The 22,433-nt window shown below is 43.5% G+C and overlaps 1 protein-coding gene across 1 annotated transcript; it reads right to left on the bottom strand.

Moving 5' to 3' along the window:
* Positions 1-4,370: 4,370 nt before the first annotated feature.
* naa15a (N-alpha-acetyltransferase 15, NatA auxiliary subunit a) lies at positions 4,371-22,209 on the bottom strand. The gene is made up of 20 exons (XM_047353679.1): positions 21,986-22,209; positions 21,332-21,416; positions 18,984-19,088; positions 18,694-18,851; positions 18,196-18,330; positions 16,666-16,819; positions 16,358-16,477; positions 15,535-15,630; positions 15,091-15,197; positions 14,924-14,996; positions 14,658-14,827; positions 14,428-14,580; positions 12,817-12,945; positions 12,369-12,582; positions 9,274-9,467; positions 9,063-9,171; positions 8,105-8,203; positions 7,832-7,975; positions 5,077-5,174; positions 4,371-4,982 (listed from the first exon to the last, which is right to left on the bottom strand). Exons 1-20 carry the CDS (start codon positions 22,037-22,039, stop codon positions 4,773-4,775), a joined length of 2,607 nt encoding a protein of 868 aa, XP_047209635.1. The 5' UTR covers positions 22,040-22,209; the 3' UTR covers positions 4,371-4,772.
* Positions 22,210-22,433: the final 224 nt, after the last annotated feature.

The raw sequence follows: 22,433 nt of genomic DNA, 5'->3' as shown, positions 1-22,433 counted from the left end.
AGGAATTTGACTCCGGTAAATATTGCTCTCTGGTTTTTGTTTTTGCATTACAGAATATACATATTTACAATGTACAATATACACATATATAAATAAAAAGGTGCATTTGCAACATCTGTATGCTGTTGTTTTGTTCTCTATTGAATGTTCATCAGAAAAACAGCCTGGGAGAAGAAACTGTCTCTGTAGCGGCGGTGTTTTGTGGTGTTCTCCGAAAGTCCACCACCATTTCCACAGTCTTGAGTGGGTTCAGTTCAAGGTAGTTCTGACCGCACCAGTGTACCAGCCGATCCACCTGCTGTCTGTATGCAGACTCATCACCGTCCTGGATCAGTCCAATGACAGTGGTGTCGTCTGCAAACTTAAGGAGTTTCACGGACGAGTCCGATGAGGTGCAGTCATTTGTGTACAGGAAGAAGAGGAGTGGTGATAGAAGACACCCCTGGGGGGCACCAGTACTTACTGATCTGATTCGGGAGAAGATGCTCCCCAGTCTCACCTGCTGCTGTCGGTCCATCAGGAAGCTGTTGATCCACTGACAGGTGGAGGCTGGGACGTTGAGCTGGGTGAGCTTCTGGTGGAGGATGTCTGGTATGATGGTGTTGAAGGCCGAGCTGAAGTCTACAAACAGGATCCTGGCGTACGTCCCTGGACGGTCGAGGTGTTTCAGTATGAAGTGTAGACCTAAGTTAACAGCATCATCTGCCGACCTGTTTGCTCGGTAAGCAAACTGCAGGGGGTCCAGCAGGGGGCCTTTGATGTCTTTCAGGTGCTTCAACACCAGCCGCTCAAAGGATTTCATGACCACAGACGTCAGGGCTACAGGCCTGTAGTCATTTAATCCTAGGATGGTGGGTTTCTTGGGAACCGGGATGATGGTGGATCGTTTGAGGCAGGAGGGGACCTCACACTTCTCCAGTGACTTGTTGAAGATCCTTGTGAAGATCGGAGCGAGTTGATTTGCACAGGCTTTCAGGCATGATGGGGAGACGTTATCAGGTCCTCCAGCTTTCTTTGTTTTCATGCGCTGAAAGAACCTGTTTACATCTTCCTCGGAGATCTTTAGTGCAGGCAGAGGATCTGAAGGTAGGGGGTTGGTAGCTTTGTGGGAAGAATTTGTTCCTGAATGGGATGTGGAGGAGATGGTTTGAGGTGTGAATGGCTTCTTGTCATGTCTGCAGTAGAAGCCATTCAGACGGTTGGCCAGGAGACGACTCTGTTCAGGATGGGTGGAGGGGCTCTTGTAGACAGTCAGGTTTCTCAGACCAGTCCATACAGCTGAAGTGTCACCAGTAGAAAGGCTGTTCTTAAGCTTCTCACTATAGCTTCTCTTAGCTGCTTTGATCTCTTTTGTTAGTCTGTTCCTGGCCTGCCTGTACCGCGCCCAATCTCCACTGCTGTGAGCTTCTTCCTTTTCCCTGCGCAGATTCCTGAGATGTGGAGTAAACCATGGCTTATTGTTCCCAAAGGTGCAGAAGGTCTTGGTCTGCACACACATGTCCTCACAGAAACGGATGTATGATGTCACCACATCAGTTAGTTGGTTTAAGTCAGTGGCTGAAGTTTCAAAAACAGTCCAGTCTGTGCATTCAAAGCAGGCTTGTAGCATCTGCTTTGATTCCTCAGTCCACTTCTTAACAGTGTGAACCTTGGGTCTGGAAGCTCTTAGTCTCTGTCTGTACAGGTCCTTCTCAAAATATTAGCATATTGTGATAAAGTTAATTATTTTCCATAATGTCATGATGAAAATTTAACATTAATATATTTTACTGAAATATTTCAGGTCTTTTATTGTCTTAATACGGATGATTTTGGCATACAGCTCATGAAAACCCAAAATTCCTATCTCACAAAATTAGCATATTTCATCCGACCAATAAAAGAAAAGTGTTTTTAATACAAAAAACGTCAACCTTCAAATAATCATGTACAGTTATGCACTCAATACTTGGTCGGGAATCCTTTTGCAGAAATGACTGCTTCAATGCGGCGTGGCATGGAGGCAATCAGCCTGTGGCACTGCTGAGGTCTTATGGAGGCCCAGGATGCTTCGATAGCGGCCTTTAGCTCATCCAGAGTGTTGGGTCTTGAGTCTCTCAACGTTCTCTTCACAATATCCCACAGATTCTCTGTAGCCCAGGTCTGGGGAATGCGGCACCTGTAGCCCATTTCCTGCACACGCCTGTGCACGGTGGCTCTGGATGTTTCTACTCCAGACTCAGTCCACTGCTTCCGCAGGTCCCCCAAGGTCTGGAATCGGCCCTTCTCCACAATCTTCCTCAGGGTCCGGTCACCTCTTCTCGTTGTGCAGCGTTTTCTGCCACACTTTTTCCTTCCCACAAACTTCCCACTGAGGTGCCTTGATACAGCACTCTGGGAACAGCCTATTTGTTCAGAAATGTCTTTCTGTGTCTTACCCTCTTGCTTGAGGGTGTCAATAGTGGCCTTCTGGACAGCAGTCAGGTCGGCAGTCTTACCCATGATTGGGGTTTTGAGTGATGAACCAGGCTGGGAGTTTTAAAGGCCTCAGGAATCTTTTGCAGGTGTTTAGAGTTAACTCGTTGATTCAGATGATTAGGTTCATAGCTCGTTTAGAGACCCTTTTAATGATATGCTAATTTTGTGAGATAGGAATTTTGGGTTTTCATGAGCTGTATGCCAAAATCATCCGTATTAAGACAATAAAAGACCTGAAATATTTCAGTTAGTGTGCAATGAATCTAAAATATATGAATGTTACATTTTCATCATTACATTATGGAAAATAATTAACTTTATCACAATATGCTAATATTTTGAGAAGGACCTGTAGGTTGGGATGAGATGGATTAGATAATGATACAAAAAATCCAGAGCAGCCCTGGTAACAGCCTGATATGAGTCCTTTAAAGTTGTGTAACAATGGTCCAGTGTGTTTTTGAGATGTTCCAGTACAGTGAAGTTCAGTCAGTGAGGTCATTCATTCTGTGAACAAACAGGTTTCTCTTATATAAGGATGAAGGTTTTTCAAGAACGGTTTTTTCATATTTCATCTTCAGAATGGGATCTGCAGTGTTCCTGGTGCTTTTGCACATTTAGGAATAATCGTTGCTACATGCCTTTTGAGCTTTACTCACATTGCTGTGAAGCTCCTGGGGACCAAGATGCCAACGCTCAGAGATTGGTCTATTATGATTATGGAATAGACTCATGAAGAAAATGGGACTTAAACTTACTACAATACTCAGTAGTTTGAAGAAGTACTGAGTATTTTGAATATTTTGAATAAGTGCCGCCCTGTGTGAGATGTTTGTGTAGAACAACTAACAGATGAATACATTCACTGATCTGAGTCAAACTCAAGAAACAAAATAGGAACACACAACAACATAAGTCTCTATACCAAGTGTATCCAGAGACAAACATGTCTAGAAAGATCTGCAAATGTGCTACCCATTTGTGTACTTGTCCCGGTTTAATGATGGTGCTTTGTGATGCTGTGCCGTCAGGGATTCCAGGCTGTTCCTCTGTTACTAGCTCAAAGTCCTCCAGATCATCTCAGCTCCTTCACACCTGTGAGTGTGAAGAAGCCGAGATAAAAAGTCTCAAAAGTACCTCATCCAACAGGAACACTTAAAGGTATTCTACACTTTGTAGCTTTAGTTTTGTTCTGTAGGGACAATTTACCTTGTTTTCAGATTATTATGCAGAAATAAGATCAATGTTTATTCAACAGAGCTGAAAAGATTTTTATTAAACAAATAAATTCAGTATTTTTTTTATTCTGGCAGTGCAGTAACATCAGCTGGGCACAGTGACAGCGTCCAGCTGAAATCAGCAGACTGCTGCTGAAGAGAGAAGGATGTGCTCTGTGTGTTGCTATGGTCACCTCTGTTGGAAAATGGCCTCACATGTAAGAAAACTGCTGCTGCAAGAACACTTCTAGATCATCAGGGATTCAGCTGTGGTGAAGAAAGCTTCAGGACATCCAGGACCATCTCCAACTGAAGGAAGCGCTGAAGAAATATGTTCCTACCAGCGCAGAGCTTGCTCAGTGCTGGCAGCAGGTGGAGTGAGTTTAGTGTTCTGTGTTGTACCAACAGTGTAGCATCCTGATACACTCCATGTGTGGGCTGACTTCTCATCCAAGTATCCTCCAAGAGAAACTGGTCCCTGCGTTCCATGAACAGCATGGCTGCTTCAACACGATGACTTACTGCTTTACCATGACAGAACCTGCTGCAGATTAACACAGGAGGCATCTGCAGCTCCCCATTCTCCTCTTCCAGGTCATGTTTGTGGCAGACTGAGACCTCTTGTGGTGGGGATGTAACAGTGCATGTTCAGCCCCTGCACATAATTACCCCCCACACCCATCACAATGGTGCTGCTTGGTTTTCAAACTGTTTTATTAATTCCTGTCAGTTCGTAATATATAAATTACTTTTAAAAACGTGAGAAGCAGATGCACCTACAAGAAGGACATGGCATGAAAACACAGGAGTTATACAAAACCTAGACTGTTTACAGAAGCCACTTTGGCCGGCCAATGACCACGATTCCAACAATCCTTTGCCTCCCAATGTGTGTGTATATATATATCAGTTCTTTTCTGTTAGCATAAACTGTGGACAGAGCCATTTGGATTGTTTAAAAAAGTTAGATGGTTCTGTTCCCTTTGCGGTCGCTTAGTCCAGCAGATCACTGCAATGTGGGGGCGACTCAGTAGTCCAAGCTATGGGACTGAAGGGGGAGGACACGGCTGTGGTGGTGGACTAAGGCGTCCCCACTCCTCACATTTCATGCGCGAGGTCATCGTGCTCTCCTGCGGACAGGTCACCGTTGGTGCTGATTGCAGTGCTGTTGTCTTGATAACCAGGAGGCATGAAGGCCAAGCAGTAAGGGTAGATCTTGTGGCAGGTGGCTCGGTAAGCCTCGGCTGCCTTCTGCTGACCTTCCCCAAGCTGGCCGCTCCTCAAAGCTTCCAACACCTCAGAGCAGATCTGTGGGATAAACACAGTTTGTCTGAATTCCTCTGGCATTTATTGAATCAGGGAAAATGGGTATGTGGGACCTGCTGGTGGTAAAACATCAGACCTGGATGCTTCTTCCAGACAGAGACTCATCCAGAGCTGTGGCGATCTCACAGGCCATTTTATCAGAGGAAGGTTCCAGGTAGGCCATCATCTTAGCAGCTGCAGGCACAAAGAGACACATCTTACAGCAGCTTCCTGGTGCACCGGTCTGAGAGGTGGTTACGGTGTTAACGCTGCATTAGTTCTGCAATGCGTCCAGAACTAATTCAGTTCAATCCCAACCATAACGGAACATTTTTACAAGTCAGAGAAAATGAAAAAAAACAAAAAAAAACTCCAGCAGCAGGCTCGTACTGTAAACAGGTCACATCGTTCCTACACTGCCTCGTAAAGTATTCACACCTGTTACAAACACAAACAAGTGTCTTAACAGGTTTTTATTTTTATTTAACAATTTGGTATTCCAGGAACAGTGCAGATTATACGGCCTGAATCTTTGTGACAGACCAACATAAAACAGCACATGGCAGTTTTGCCACAGATTCTTAACCTGATTTAGGTCTGGACTTTGACTGGACCATTCATTTAAACACAGGTGTTGGAGTAAATACAGCTGAATAAATCTGCACTTCATATTTTTCAGGTATTTATTAAAAAATGTTGAAAATCTTTCCAATGCACATTATGCACTACTTTGTCTTGGTTTGTTACATAAAATAAACTGAGGTTTGTGAAAATGTGACAATGATCCACGCCCAATTTACACAGCGTCCAACTGCGTAGTAATTACACACCCTTATACTGAATGAGAGTATTTACTCTGCCTCCGCATAAAATCTAGTACAGCTTTCAACCGTTTCCAGGTTCAGTTTATGAACTGCATTAGTAAAAGCAGCTTGTGATTGATGAAACAAGTCCAATGACTTACTGGTATAACTGGGGTGTAAAGTCTCCAGAAGCCGCCTTCATTTGTTTAGCTTCGTGCCATCTGCTGCTAGTGTTTTTTAGACACAAAACACAAACGGGTCTTTCCTCATTTCCACCGTATTAACAGTGAATCCAAGGGCAGGGTGGCCTTCGCCATTTTCTGATTTCATGTTTACCCCATTTCTTGACACTGACAAGTCCTCCATTTTTCTTTTTATTCCCTAAACTTCTTCATCTCTCCTCCATCAGCTCCGTTTACACCGGTTCTTCCTCTGCTACAGGCAGCCTGTTGATTTGTTTGAGCACTGCTTCCACCTAGTGACTGGAGGCTTATTTATCGTTCAAGTATGAATGAAGACAGTTGAATCCACCTTGCCTCTCACAAACCCGACTCCTAAACACGGCCCCAACAAGTCCTTTCTGTTCTTACCATTCTTCTCTACTTTAACACCATCCACCTTGACCTCTGTGTTGTCTGTTCCAACATGTTAGCCCTTAGCTTTCCATGTTTTTACCAGGTTTAGTGGTTTAGATCTCACCTTTATTTTTTTTACTGTCACAATGTCTCATTAACCTCTACATTTTTCCTGTGATGGAACAAGGTTAGTGATGTCCTCCACATCATACCAACTATAATGTGACACCTTTCTGGAGAGGGGCATCGTCCAAGCTTCTGTTGGCAACAACTTAATGCTCACCCTCTACAGATGATCCACATGGCCCTGTCTTTTAGTGTTTAACCTTTCTCTCTCCTAGACATGGCTACTGACTGAACTTCTACTGTAACTAATTATATGTGCTCTTTTTCAGACTCTAACCATGAAAACTGGCTCAGAGTTTATCTGTTCTTTCTTTCTAGGTGAAACGAGCTACATCCATTAACATTTACTTTTCCTTCCCATAGAAAGGACTCCTGGATCAGTGCTTCTTTGTTCTTTTTGTGTCTCTGCTCTGTTCTCTCAAACCCCCAGTCGGTCGTGGCAGATGGCCGCTCACACTGAGCCTGGTTCTGGTTCTGCTGGAGGTTTCTTCCTGTTAAAAGGGAGTTTTTCCTCTCCACTGTCTCTACATGCTCATCCAGGAGGAGTGAATGCTGCAAGTCTCTGACTGGATGCAATCTGCTGGGTTTCCTTAGATAGAAAAACTTTTTATCCAATTTGAATAAATAACTGAATCTGACTGAACTGTTCAATGATTAGGATTAATTGGAATGTATGAACCTGACTTGAAATCTATATGATTCAACTGAATTGATTTAGCCCGTTTTAAAGTTACCCACCTTTCACACAATGCGACAGGAAACAACACTCTCCAATTATTTGTTACCTCTGCCTTCCTTCCTCTCTGTTAGATGGAGTAAGGGGAAGTCAGGGAGAGAAGTATCCCAGTCCTTGTGGTTTTTAGTTTAACAATGGCCACCAGTGGGCTCTAGATGGACAAACTTTATCAGTTTATTATTTTACTTAGTTCCCCTTCACATAAACCATTCTAAAATGACCAAACTAACACTCAGTAGTTTATTCTTACCTCCCCAACAACCCGGCACCATTCCAGACCGTTTGTGAAGAGCCTTGAGACGACGTGTGTTGTGAATTGGCGCTATATAAATAAAGCTGAATTGAACTGAATTATAATAATGTGGGTCCTTGTTGTAAGTCTCCACATTTTGTTGTTCTCCTGTGTTCTACAGTACCTGAGATAAAAACGTGTAAATCTAAAGCAATAAACTTCTTTTAATGTGGCTTCTGAGGCCAAAGGATCTGCTAAGTTCTGAGCTCTATCAGACCACCGTAGCTATCAAAGGGAAGAGGTCACCTTCCTGACAGGAAGCCCTTGCCCTGACTCACTGAATGCTTGTGTGTGGTGGAGATTGTTTCAGGTTTACATACCAGCTAGTCGGTGAGGGATGCAGTTGGAGTGTTGGCTCAGGTACTTCTTGTTGAAGCTCTGAGGGTTGCTGTCTCCAAATAGCCTGGAGATCTCCTGCTTCAACACCGTCCTCACTGCCTCGGCCAAGCCGGCACTTTCACTCACTGCAAGCAGTAAACACTGACCTTTAACCATGACTTTAGTGAGGAACTGTGTGTTTAGTCCATTGAACAAGACAAACACAATCACGTTCCTACTAGATATGACCCCAGCCCTCACAGGGGTTTGCTCACCGTTTTTGAAGAACCGTACCAAACACTGATGCAGCCATGGGTCAGAGGGTTCTATGGCCATGGCCCTCTTTATCGACTGTAACATCAACAGGTATTTCTCTGGGGGAACAAAGGATGAAAGAGCATTAGTGGTGGAAGAGGACATTTCTGCATTCTCTAGAGAAACGAATGATCAGAGTTATAGAGTAGAGATGCACCATGAAATCAGCTGGTGATCAGAATCAGATGATTCTCTGCTTAATAACTCCTGAACGATGACTGGACTACACTCAGTCACAGGAAGCACAGCGCTGCAAGCAGAAGGTTTAAAGGAAACTGGATTTTCTAGGAAATATTTGTCCTTCATTCAGGCTGCAGTAAGCCAGACTTTCAGCACATGAGGCTGAACAAAGAGGAAACGTCTGTTTTATCCTTCTCAGCTTTCAGCTCCCACACCCTGTGTCCTCATAGAAATAATAAACCAATAATCACAGCAGGGCAACCAGAAAAAAATATTTCAATGCTTTTAACATCTAATATTATAGTTCTTAAAAGATCATTAGGAATTAGCTCAAGTCAAAACTGGGGATCCTGAATACTGATTGGCTCATTTCTCAGAGTTAGCAAGTATAGGTCAGTAAACTATTAAATATTTATTACAGAATTAATTATTTGTTATTTGTTTGGATTTAAAAGCTAGATTAGTCGCAGCAACTAGATACATTTTAGAACCCTGGTAAAATAAACATCTAAGAACAAACTGGGTTCATTAACCTGACTTTGAAATGACAGACAGAGAGGAGAAAAACATAAACATGAACCTCTCTAGGACACCATTATACCAAAGACACTGTGGGGTTGTGCCACTAATCTGTCGGGATTTCTACCCAATCTAAATTTGTCATCAGTGTTGATGGTAGCCACTGGCAACAGGAGTGACTGCCCCCCTGTGGCTGATCCATCTAATGAGTTGTCCAACCTTTCCTGAAGTAGATCTCAAAAGCCGAAAGGTGAGTCTCGATCTTGTTGCGCACTAGGTTCTTCAGAGGGATCAGGAACTTCACTGCCTCCTCCAGAGGACTGTCCGGCTGGGAACACAAATTCAACACGTTTTTATTTTGAACTTAAGATCCGCTGCAGCCTTACAGGCCAACTCCAGAGGCCTTCAACACTAGAACCTGTGAGCACACCTTAGCCAGTTTATCTGGTATTAGCTCCTCCTTTGGCCCTCCAATTTCCTCATCATCATCCTCCTTTTTCTTCTTCTGGTTCTTCAGCTGTTTCTCCTTCTCTGCATTCTTCTTCTCCTCTTCTAACTGGGCCTTCTTCTGGGCTCTTCGTTGTTTGTTCCGCAGCTTCTTCAGCTCCTTGTCTGTTAGATTCTCTGCATAAAGCAAAAAAGTTGCATTTTTCAGCATTTCCCCTTTAAATAACACTTGTAACTTTAGCACTAAGAACAATAAACCTAACCCCTCCAAAAATCAGAACCTCAGCAACTCTCTGTCTATTCCACCATGCCCCCTACATTCAGAAGACCAATGAAGTGGACAGTAGGAAACTGGTGTAGGTGGCTTGAATTCACATGAATAAATGCATATTAATAGAATAAGCGCCGTTTAACTAAATAATCTGAACTGAAACTATCTCTGTAGTTACAGGTCCTTCTCAAAATATTAGTATATTGTGATAAAGTTCATTATTTTCCATAATGTCATGATGAAAATTTAACATTCATATATTTTAGATTCATTGCACACTAACTGAAATATTTCAGGTCTTTTATTGTCTTAATACGGATGATTTTGGCATACAGCTCAAGAAAACCCAAAATTCCTATCTCACAAAATTAGCATATCATTAAAAGGGTCTCTAAACGAGCTATGAACCTAATCATCTGAATCAACGAGTTAACTCTAAACACCTGCAAAAGATTCCTGAGGCCTTTAAAACTCCCAGCCTGGTTCATCACTCAAAACCCCAATCATGGGTAAGACTGCCGACCTGACTGCTGTCCAGAAGACCACTATTGACACCCTCAAGCAAGAGGGTAAGACACAGAAATAAATTTCTGAATGAATAGGCTGTTCCCAGATTGCTGTATCAAGGCACCTCAGTGGGAAGTCTGTGGGAAGGAAAAAGTGTGGCAGAAAACGCTGCACAACGAGAAGAGGTGACCGGACCCTGAGGAAGATTGTGGAGAAGGGCCGATTCCAGACCTTGGGGGACCTGCGGAAGCAGTGGACTGAGTCTGGAGTAGAAACATCCAGAGCCACCGTGCACAGGCGTGTGCAGGAAATGGGCTACAGGTGCCGCATTCCCCAGACCTGGGCTACAGAGAAGCAGCACTGGACTGTGGTCCAAAGTACTTTTTTCGGATGAAAGCAAATTCTGCATGTCATTCGGAAATCAAGGTGCCAGAGTCTGGAGGAAGACTGGGGAGAAGGAAATGCCAAAATGCCAGAAGTCCAGTGTCAAGTACCCACAGTCAGTGATGGTCTGGGGTGCCGTGTCAGCTGCTGGTGTTGGTCCACTGTGTTTTATCAAGGGCAGGGTCAATGCAGCTAGCTATCAGGAGATTTTGGAGCACTTCATGCTTCCATCTGCTGAAAAGCTTTATGAAGATGAAGATTTCATTTTTCAGCACGACCTGGCACCTGCTCACAGTGCCAAAACCACTGGTAAATGGTTTACTGACCATGGTATCACTGTGCTCAATTGGCCTGCCAACTCTCCTGACCTGAACCCCATAGAGAATCTGTGGGATATTGTGAAGAGAACGTTGAGAGACTCAAGACCCAACACTCTGGATGAGCTAAAGGCCGCTATCGAAGCATCCTGGGCCTCCATAAGACCTCAGCAGTGCCACAGGCTGATTGCCTCCATGCCACGCCGCATTGAAGCAGTCATTTCTGCCAAAGGATTCCCGACCAAGTATTGAGTGCATAACTGTACATGATTATTTGAAGGTTGATGTTTTTTGTATTAAAAACACTTTTCTTTTATTGGTCGGATGAAATATGCTAATTTTGTGAGATAGGAATTTTGGGTTTTCATGAGCTGTATGCCAAAATCATCCGTATTAAGACAATAAAAGACCTGAAATATTTCAGTTAGTGTGCAATGAATCTAAAATATATGAATATTAAATTTTCATCATTACATTATAGAAAATAATGAACTTTATCACAATATGCTAATATTTTGAGAAGGACCTGTATGCTGCTATAGGCTTAGGCTGCTGGAGGACATAACGACCACTTTCACCCTCTACGCTACATTCTCACACTACTCTCCAATTTTGCATTATTTGCTGTTATTTCAGCTTTTAACCTTGTTCTCTCTTTTCTCTTCCTAGAAGCTACACCTGGCCTGACTCTGTGTCTACCTGTGACACCTTTCTGGAGAGGGGAATCATCCGAGCTTCTGTTGGCAACAACTTAATGCTCACCCTCTACCAATGATCCACATAGCCCTGTCTTTTAGTGTTTAACCCTTTCTCTCTCCTAGACATGGCGATTGACTGAGCTATTACTGTGACTAACTCTATGTGCTCTCTTTCAGACTCTAACCTTGAAAACTGGCTCAGAGTTTATCTGTTCTTTCTTTCTAGATGAAACGACTAAAGGAGCTACATCCATTAACATTTACTTTTCCTTCCTATAGAAAGTACTCCTGGATCAGTGCTTCTTGGTTCTTTTTCTGTCTCTGCTCTGTTCTCTCAAACCCCCAGTCAGTCGTGGCAGATGGCCGCTCACACTGAGCCTGGTTCTGGTTCTGCTGGAGGTTTCTTCCTGTTAAAAGGGAGTTTTTCCTCTCTACTGTCGCTACATGCATGCTCAGTATGAGGGATTGCTGCAAAGTCAACACCAGTGACTGTTCACTGTCTCTACATGTTCATCCGGGAGGAGTGAATGCTGCAAGTCACTGACTGGATGCAATCTGCTGGGTTTCCTTAGATAGAAAAACTTTTTATCCAATTTGAATAAATAACTGAATCTGACTGAACTGTTCAATGGTTAGGATTAATTTGAATGTATGAACCTGACTGTTGTGAAGAACCTTGAGACGACATGTGTTGTAAATTGGCGCTATATAAATAAAACTGAATTGAATAAATAAAAACTGAATATTATCTGTCCTCTTGCAGCTACAGTAGAGATTTTGGTTGCAAGTAAAAAGGTGATTTCCAGTAAATCTTGATTTTGCTCCTAGAAGGCGGTGATGTTCTCCTCCTCCACACGCAGCACTGGCTCTGTAATAAAACAAGGAGAGAAGAGTGACTGACCGGTGTCTGCCTGGCTCTCCTTGTTGTCATCAGTCAGTGGTTTGTCATGTAAAGCTAGGTAGATCTGGATGGCAGTTCGAGCAGCTTTGTAGTAAAACGGATGCTGTCGCAGGACGTCCTCCAGCTTCAGCAGGTCCACGTAGGAGCGTAACGTCATCTTCCTCATGCAGTAGGTGTGGAAATCAAACTGATCATCAGTGATCTCTACAAAATGCTGAAAGAGAGAAGGAGATTGAAAGGAGAGCATCAATTTTGTGTTCGATTAATTTAGTCGGTGCAGAGAAACTACTTTGATGTGAATGTTAGAAAAAAAACAACCCCAAAAAACCGCCAAAATGGAGCAACGCAACAGCGATGCTCCCTGACGGTGTCGGGTTCACCAATAATTATACAAGCAGTGTGGTTTTAGAGGACACTAGCAATAAAAACAATGTGAGACTAGACCTACCCTCTCGATCTCATGGCACTTCTTCAGGGCCTCACCAAACTTGTTCATGGCCTTGTAGGCTAAAGCACACTCTGTCTGGAACCACATGCACTGCATTTCATTCAGGTTCTCCACTGCAGACGTCCCTTCCTGGAGAAAATTAAAGATTCATAACACAACAGTTGACAAAGTGAACCTGAAGCCCGTCAGAAGAGCTCGACTGCTTCAGGACAGTGTCTTTATGTAGTCAGCCATAGCGGACCATGAGAACAGGCCTCGGTCCCAAATATTCTCCCTGAGACGAGGCAGACAGATCGCACCATTTTAAACCTTTTAGACAACTACAAATGCAAAGTGGATGGGGAAAAAAACCTTTAAAACTAGTTTTAATGACTGTAAGATACTTAAACTGGATCTGAGTGGGGAGATAGCCGTATTTACCAGGTACAACATACTGAACTGTGATGGTCGTTGTAATATCAGTACACTGAAGGTCACAACTGCAGAGGACTGCTGGGATAGTTTCTGGTGGGCTAATGTATGACTAGTGTGATTCACTCACACTTATACACTGCATGTCAAAGACATATTCAGCCTTTAAGGAAAGGATGGAAACCGTTTCATGACAAAGAAAAGAGTAGAGTGTTTGTTGGAAAATGTGTAAACTCAACATTCATATGTGTCCTCATTATTGTGCAGCCTTATTACTAGGGATGTCTCAATCAGGACTAATCGTCTCTGATACCCAGCATTTAAGACCCGGTATCTGAGAATACAGAGTGAAAGCCTGACCCTTCATTAATGCTCTCTACATGCCTGGAAACATGTAGCTTAAACACAGAGGAGTAAAATAGAAAACTACATATTCTAGATTAGAAGTGTCATTGTGTCCTGTTTAATTCTATCACCAATGATGGTCCAACAGGAGATTCTGTAAGAATAGCCCAGCACTGGGCTAACATTACCATATTTACTCTGTTTTGACATGACGGAAGTTTGCTATGTACCATATCAATGTGGGTTCAGGTAATCATGTGAAGACACTTCCAGAAAAACTGGTCACTCTCAAGCTCAGAGCTTTGTTATAAACGTCATAAAGTTTAACAAGTAGTGTTTCAGCTGCTCTCTGTGCAGCTCTGTCTGACAGACGTCTGTAAATGGAGCATATATCAGCTGAAAGGCTATGACAGATAGAGAGGGAAAAGCAGCAGTTTCAGCGAGCTTCATGGTAAAGGGTGAAACAAAAGGATCAACAAAATCATGTGCATTGAGTATTTTATGTGTGGAAAAAACAAGCTGTGGTGCACATCTCACGGGGAGGGATGGGGTCGGGGGATAGCTAGCAAAACCACCAAACTATAACAGAAAGATCAGAACCCCAAGGACATCCCTGATTTTTACAGGAATAGCAGTTTTTATTGACGCTCTATTATTTGTTGCTTTAAGCAAGCAACAAATAATAGATAATCCAACAGATGAGTGTTTTCCTACTATATAGAACTATGCATCATCTGGCTCCAAACTGCATGACACAGATGTATAACTGCTAGCATCATATTCATGCAGACATCCTTTCCTCTTCTCCTCCTATAGTTCTAACTTTACTCCATGTAAACCCAGGATGTGTGTTACCCGTGTAAACTTGGAGCACATCTCTTCTGCCTCCTTTATGAGGCCGGCCTTCAGCATGTACTTGGCACACTTGGAGTTGATGAACCGATCAGCAGTGTCCAGCGCCTGGGCCTCGTCCATCCATCGAGCTGCCTCCTTAATGTTGCCTGCATGCTGCAGATAAGACAAGAAGATCAGAGGAAGACACGACTTCCTGCTCTGTGTGTCTCTTTGCAAAGGCTTCATCGTACCTTGTAGATCTTGGCCTTAACCAGGAAGAGCTCGATAAGTGTTGGTGTGCTGTCGATGGCAGTGTTGATGTACTCCAAAGCCAGGCAAGGCTGGCCAATGAAATCAAAGTGCTGTGCCAGGAAGTACTGTACCCAGAGGAGGGTGGTCGGGGGCTCCTCCTTCCCATCATCTGCACACACAGGTAACACACAACTCATGGACTTAAAAACAGCTCAAACTCAACCAGAAGGATCAATCAGGATATTAAACAGGAAGCAACACTTACCGTTTTCACTAAACATTCGACTGCCTTTTAAACAGCTTTCATAGCCAAGTACTAATTCTTCTATAATCATAACCTGCATGCAAAAAAAAAAACAGTCAGCAGGTCCCAAAATGCACAGACAAGAACTTTACTGCAGAAGTCTTCCTCAGGAAGGACAAGCTGCTCACCTTTTCTTTATCTGTGTACAAAGATTTGAGAGTGGTGAAAACAGGAGGGCAGCCTTTAGTGAAGTTCATCCTCAGGTAAGTGTCTAGACATTCCTGAAACTTCTCCCCTGACCAGAACAACAAACAGCAAAGTGACCGGAACATGAGACTGGAACAGCAATATGCGGTCACCAGCCATAAATACTACAATCATTTTTCCTTTACAGCTTAACTGATTCATAACAACTAAACCACCAGATCCTTCTCCTGTGCTCCACCTGGTCGTTCTCTACCTCTATAGTTCCTGATGTTGATCCTGGCCTGCAGGTGGAGCTGCTGCAGCCATGCTGATCCCAGCAAGTGTGGTAATGAAATTCACTGACAGGTGTTCCCTACATACTCAGGTGCAATAAAAGGAACAGTGGCTGCTGTCCCTGCTGGAGCTGCAGGGTGTTCTGTGTTTACCTGTGAGGAAACTCAGGGGCAGCCTTCGAGGAACCAGACCTCTAGGAAACGTCACCCAGGATTCCTCGTAGATCTTATGATGCTCCTCTATACTGCCTGGAGACACACACACACACACTTAATGCCAAACCATTAAATCACTTTGGTCTGTGGAACATTAAAGTGCATCAGTTAGTCCTGGATTTCATACAAGGCAAGAAACAAACTAAGAAGGTTTGTCCTAACATTTGATAGCTACCACAGAGAAAGAAAGAATGAAGATGACTTCATAAAAACGAGGAATCTTCACTGTGAACGTTCAATGTTAAAGATAAACACACACACACCCCCCTCCCTGTCCCAGTGGGTGAGATGGTTGGATTTAGGAGTCAGGTTTTAAAATAAAATAGGAAACATTTGTGAAGGACGAAGATTCAACCTTAGCTATTGTCAGTATCGCAGAGGAGTTTAAAATAAGATCACAGCAGCATGAAGACGTAAGATGCCATGTAAACAGAAACTGTGCTTTCTAGAGGAACTGCAGTTCATTCAGTTATGAAAATGTTGGCAGCCTTCTGGACATGTCAGAGTTTAGGTAAGGAGCTAAACTGTCTACAATAATCAACCAGAGACAGAACAAACACCAGTTTAACAGATATTTAACAGCAGTTAGTGGCTAAAATCTGTACTGGCAGGTCAACGCATTACAAAGATCAAAGAATAAAACTGGGCCACATAATTCTGATCATGCATCGCTAGTACACAGCATAGGATGGTGTATTAAAGTGACCTAATGGAGTATCCAGAGAACTGAAGGGTGCATTTATTCTTATGGTGTAGGCACCTGGTTTTAAGGCTTTTTCCAGGCCCTGGTAGTAGGCCCAGTTCTCTGGGTTCCTCTCCAGAAGTCTTCTGTAGATCTCTGAAGCTTTCTCTGGCCTCTCCAGCTTCAATAGCAGCTCTCCTAGAAACATACAGATCTTCAGACTGCATAGCTGTCAGTTAAGTCAGAATCTTCAAAGCATCTGAGTGCCAGTAGCCTCCATAGATGGACAACTAAGAAGGTTGAAAGAACTGCCAGAGTTTTAACAGCAGCTGCAGATTCCAGGATGTTTGACCAAGCAGCTGTGAGCAGTTTCTCTGTGTGTTTACCTCTGGTCTCCTCCACAGCCAGTTTGTCACACATCTGTTTCTCATAGTTATTCAGGTGGTCCAGTGCCTCCTTGTGCAGGCCAGCCTCCCTCAGAATCTGGTTCTGATACAGCAGCAGTTCACTGTACTCATAGTCCACCTTGTCTGGAGATGTCTGAACACAAGTACACACAAAACAACAGAGCAAGTTATTTCAGCCTGTACTGAACCTCCTGGTCATTGTTTATGGCTAGAAAGTTGGACTGGGATCATTTCTACAGATTTTAGAACTTGGACCAGATATCTGACCACATGTTTGACTGTTAACTGTTGTTGAAATCTTCACCTGATGTTAAGTAGAGAGGAAGTATAAAAGCTAAAGAGAGGCAGCAGCTTCTTTTGTAAGACATCTGAGTCATAAACCCGTGAGGACGAGTTTCCTCCGGCCATTCATAGCACTAGTGGACACGGCTGTTAGGAATGAATTACAGTGGAGGCTGATGTTTGTCGGCCAACATCAGTGTCTGACCTCACAAATAGGTTTATAGAAGAATGATTCCCAGAAATCCTCCTAAACTTGTAGAAAGCCTCACCCAAAGAGTTGAAGTTGGATTAGGAATGGGATGTCGCTCCAGTTCATGTGTGTGAGTGAATACTTCTTGCGAAACAGTCAGTGTGTCCCCTAACACACTAACCAACACAAACACTTTTCATAGCAGCAATAGAACAATCGATTGCATTTATTAATATAGACACAGCATAATGTAACAGCTAGCAGAAATAGCGCTATAACCACAATTTAAACATCTCTAAGTTTTCTACAGTGTCCAGCTTTGTCTTCGTTAGCCATCTCTGTCTGTTTCTCTCCATCTGTTATATATGTATTTACACATACACTTAACAAGTTCACTCTTGTACAGCCAGGGGAAGTATTTCCCTCTGACAGCCAATCCAGGTCAACACCTGTCCCAACTCTGGCGTTGTTTAAAACAGATATTTTAGCTTGTTCAGCAGGTGGTTGCAACATGTTTTCCTGCGTGGCCTGTGACTACCGGCGGGACTGTGTTCACCTATGCGTTCGCGCCCAGGTTGGGAGTGTCTGTGCGTCGGGGCGGAACGCCAGCATGAGTAATAGAGAGAACACAATATGACACAATGTTGTGGAAACAAGGTCATTTTGTTTTTTCCATAAAAAGGACAATGTAGACCTGTTTCATATAAGAAATTCAACATTAAATGACTTCTGTTGTGGTCTACGTTACCAGGGCGCTCCAATATAACGACAGGGAAAACACTGATAGTATAGAGCATAATAAACAAGCTTAGATCAAATTTACAAGTGAGGACTGGTTCAAATTTCCAAACTAAAACTTTGTCCAGTATTATTCATTCCAATCATATTTCCAAGATACTAGGAGCAAAAAGTTCCCCAGCTAGATAACAGTGGATAATCTGAGGTCATTTCATCCTGTTTTGGTCCCAAATGATTGACTGATGTAATTATTTAAAGATGGACATGATCATTTACCATCCTAATTATTGATAGCATACCTGTTGTGTTTTCCGGAACTCCTCAACGATCTTGGCCGCCATCTCAAAGTCTTCTAACAGGTGATAAGCAACAGCGTATCCGATCCATGAGGCTCGCTGGGCCGGACGGAGCTGCAGCAGCTGGTACCGGGTCTCCTGGAGAGACGCAGGGGAACATCACAGTTCTGCTTCTGTTGGCTTGTCTAACCCACCACAGTCTGTCATCACTACTGGATTCTTAACTAGCTGAAGACGGACAGTTTTCCTATCCTTCCATTTAATGACTGTTTTTATGGGTGAGATCCTCATGCAGCAGAATCTTGGATCCACAGAGAGCATGTCAGCAGCTGCCCATAATCAGTCAGAAGTAGACTAAAGACACATTCTCCACTGCTGATGTGTTTATAAAGAAACCCTGGAGACAGCTTGTCTATATGATGCCATCAGCTCCTAGCCCACTAGCTGCCTGTAAGCACAGGTTTACGATACAAAGTAGGCTGGTCTGTGGGGGTCTCTCACCCTGTAGCCTTCCAGGTCCCTCATCTGGATCTGTAGGAGGGATAGGTCTCTCAGGATCTGCAGGTTGTCCTTGTCCCATTTCAGAGCGTTGCGGTAACACTTGATGGCCTCATCGTATTTCTTATCGGAACGCTGCAGCAAACCGTATACATGCCAGCCTAAAAGCAAATGTCTGAGTTCAGGAAGACAACTGTTAATGATAGATACAAACCACGGTGAATTGCAGTAATATTAGAAAAGGCAGATGGGTGAGGCAGCCTGGGAACTGTGCAGAGCAGCCTGAAGGATACAGACGTGGCTCTTCAGGTCGTTCCGTAGACCTCGTCTCACCAGCTCGTAGGCCTCCTCCTTCTTGCCCAGGCAGTTGAGGGTTAAACCCTTCATGGCCAACGTCTCTGAAGAACAAAATGAACCAGTGGCAGGAGGAGGACTTTTAGGGGAGTTAGACTTAATGTGAAAGGTATGGGGGAAGAAATGTCCCTAACTTTATGAATGAAGCATTCATTTTGGTCACAGAACTCAGTTAAATGGGATTTGTTAAAGCAGGAAAGGAATCTGTCAGACCCAGCTCTAGAACTAATTTCTGCTCAGTTACTGTAATAACAAGCAGACGACATTTATTATTACCTTGACAACAGCTGGATAAACCTGCCTACAAGCCCTCAGCTATACCTGCACATGGCAAGGTAACACTTTCTTTGGGGAGTCCAGCCATGCTTCAAGTTGCCACTGATAAACTGACCTGATGTGACATGAGTTTAATTTGAACACAGAAAGACCTTCCTTTTAGATTGTGCTCCCTTCATTCATTTGGCTCAGTCTAACACATGCAGCTCAGTACAGAAGGAATGTTTCAACAGAACTGCTGACTGAGTTCTCCAGTAATGTGCTGGATCCCTGTGAATAGCTGATGAGAGACTAAATCAACTACCGCTGTATCAGTCTGTTGCCATGACTACGGCAGTTCATATGTCTGGCCCAGTCAGTGCTCCAAGCACCATTGAGAGAACTCAAACACAACACAGATACATCCAGTAGCCTCTGTGTCAATAAAAAGCAGTGCCTTCATCATATTTATCTTAGCACTAATAAAGCAGACTGATGACAGAGGAAGTCTGATGTATGTCAGCTAGTCTCACTGAGGACACAACATGTGCTCTTGCTAGGGTTGTCAAAATAATCAATACCAAAAAAATGACTGTTTTCCCTAATAGTTAGGTCTGGGGGGTTATATATACACATACATACACACACACACAGACAGACAGACAGATAGAAAGAACACCTGTTCACCTGCATGCAAGCGCACAAACCTCAGCTTGTCAGCGTTGGTGACACAGAGTATGAGGAGTGTGTTTTCATCCGGCTTTCATCAAGTTTGGCCATAGAAAACAGAATAGCGACGATGCAGGGACAGAAATCACTCACAATGTGATCTTATAACTGTGAAAACATACTATTACTACATACTGTGATCCTCTTGGGAGGGCAGGCAGTGTTGTTGGTGGGGCGACCCCCATGGATAATGGTAAGGAAAATGCTGATCCTCATTTGCATCAAAATTGATACAAACTGATCCATTCTCATTTGCCCAAATTGTGGCACTTTTCCAGCAGCAATGCTGCAACAACAGAGACATTCACCCCTCCCCTCCCTGCAGCCTCACCTGACCAAAACAATGAGCTGCTGGAAGTTTAAACTCTGCCAACAAAAAACATGTGCTGGCCTCTTTAGCCTGACAAGGCAAACAAACGCGTTTTTCAGAAAACTTTCCCTGTAAGGCAGACTAACAGGAAAAAACCGAAATGCTGAAGGAGGCTACATGCTAGCTGTGACAACTCTACAAGCTAACGTTACAACACTGATGCTTGGGAGCAACTTAAAAGGGTCAGTAAAGCTCATGCATCCTCAAGCATGAAGTAGTTAGCCTCACTGACGACATCAGCTAAATCTATCCGTTTATATATTAGCTTCATGGACACAGACGGCCCAATGACGGAGTTCTGTTGGGCTGAGATATGCTCCCCAGGTATGACGTTCTAAGCAGAATACTTGTCTTGCTTTCAGAAATGGACCCATCCTGCAGTAGTCCTGAAGGATAAAAACAAAAAAAAACTAAAATTTGCGTTTTTTATTTTGCAAATGCAGCAAGTTCTGCCGATCACAATCTGCATTTAAACAGAACCTGTTCCTAATGTAGTGTCCTGTAGTGTTACAGGTTTGACTTGGATAAGTAAGCTATGTGATACAGTCAGTGATCCCCCAAAACATCTGCTAGTGACCAGAATGAGGCCATTTTCAGCTCGAGTGGGCCTGACTGCTAACAACAACAACCTTCCTCGGTGTGAACGCTGTTACTGAGTGAAAAAAGATTCCTCTTGAGTCTCAGTGTGGAGCTTAAAATTAACTGAGAGGAAGCAAAGACATGTAAGAAGCTATTCAAAAGGAAACTGGATTTTCCAAAGACGTGTCTGGTTTATTTAGGCTGCCAGAGTGAGAGGTACTTTCATCAGATAACAGGAAGGCTGAAGGGTACAACAAAATTAGTGTGTTTTATCATTTAAGTTTTCAACACCTGTCATAGAACATGGCTCTGGAAATGCTAACAGTTTTTAGAGAATCTCAGGGTCTCTCTTACCTCCATGCTCTGCAAATTTAGGGTTGCTCAGGATCTGTTTGCAGAACTTCAGGCCATTTCTGTACTGTTTGTGTTCGTAACATCTCTGGAAGGAGAACAAGCACAAGCATCACAGTTCAGTAGAGTTAAACCGGGCTCCAGCATTCTTCCTCCAGCTCCTCCAGGGGACCTACAGAAATTGTCAGTTTCTACCCATATCTGGATCAACGGTGACATTGAGCTACAGCCAACAGCTGAATATTTTGAATTTAATTTTAAACTGGTCATCCAAAGTTGACAAGGAAAACTGTCTCAGGTTGTACTTGAACTACACACACTGAGGCTTTCTGACCTCACTCCCCCCCCCGTCACACAGTTAAACGTCCAGCTGTAGGCGGATAAACTGCAGAGGCTTTCCTCTTCAACTTAGACATGGCTGTCATGTGTCAACCAGTTAAGTCATTGATACTCTTCGGCTGTATTAACAGGTCAACAGACATCTGTAGCATCCCAGAATACCCATCCAGCGGTGCTGTTTCTTTCCTGCTGTGTCACAGCTGCTGGTTAATAACAGGGACTTTAGAATTACTAAGCTTCTGCTGTGTGTTAGCTACCTGCTCTGTGCTACAACGGGCCACTGCTTAGAACTGCAACAAGCTAACGCCAACTGCCTACCAGAATCCTTTTGAAGAGAGCATTCTCCTTCGGCGGCAGAGTCACTGAGGGCATGGCGGTGGTTTCCTACTCCTCTGTCGGTTTGCACATGAACGATACAGCTTTAGAAACTGAGATACTAGACTTTTTCGGCACCTTCAGGATTCTCTTTCTCACGTGTTTAAGCCGAGGCCCCCCTTCCGAGCAAAATGGCCGCTGTGCTTCTCCTCCGGGTCATGTTGAATTCCTAGGTCTGTTCCTTACAAGCTAGCCGGCGAATAACCTGGGTGAAAGAGATGAGCGGCAACGCACATCCCCCGACAAGAGGCGTCAGAGCGAGCTATATTTTCAATCATTGTAGTTCTTTTAGTGGTTTCATATAGTAGGAAAAAACAGATCAACTCTGAGCCAGTTTTCAAGCATAGAGTATGATATAATTAGTCACAGTAGAAGCTCAGTCAGTAGCTAT

The sequence above is a fragment of the Girardinichthys multiradiatus genome, chromosome 23, assembly GCF_021462225.1.
Source record: "Girardinichthys multiradiatus isolate DD_20200921_A chromosome 23, DD_fGirMul_XY1, whole genome shotgun sequence".
NCBI lineage: Eukaryota > Metazoa > Chordata > Actinopteri > Cyprinodontiformes > Goodeidae > Girardinichthys > Girardinichthys multiradiatus.
The sequence above is the reverse complement of the archived record's forward strand: the minus strand, read 5'-3'. Positions and strand labels throughout refer to the sequence as shown.

Bases quoted from the DNA above. Each gene is read 5' to 3' on its own strand.
- naa15a (XM_047353679.1), bottom strand. From the start codon at position 22,039: ATGCCCTCAGTGACTCTGCCGCCGAAGGAGAATGCTCTCTTCAAAAGG. The intron at 16,820-18,195 runs GTATGCTATCAA...ACTTGTGTTCAG, and splicing joins AGTTCCGGAAAACACAACAG to ACATCTCCAGACAAGGTGGA. The intron at 15,198-15,534 runs GTAAACACAGAA...TGTTCTGGTCAG, and splicing joins GCCCCTGAGTTTCCTCACAG to GGGAGAAGTTTCAGGAATGT.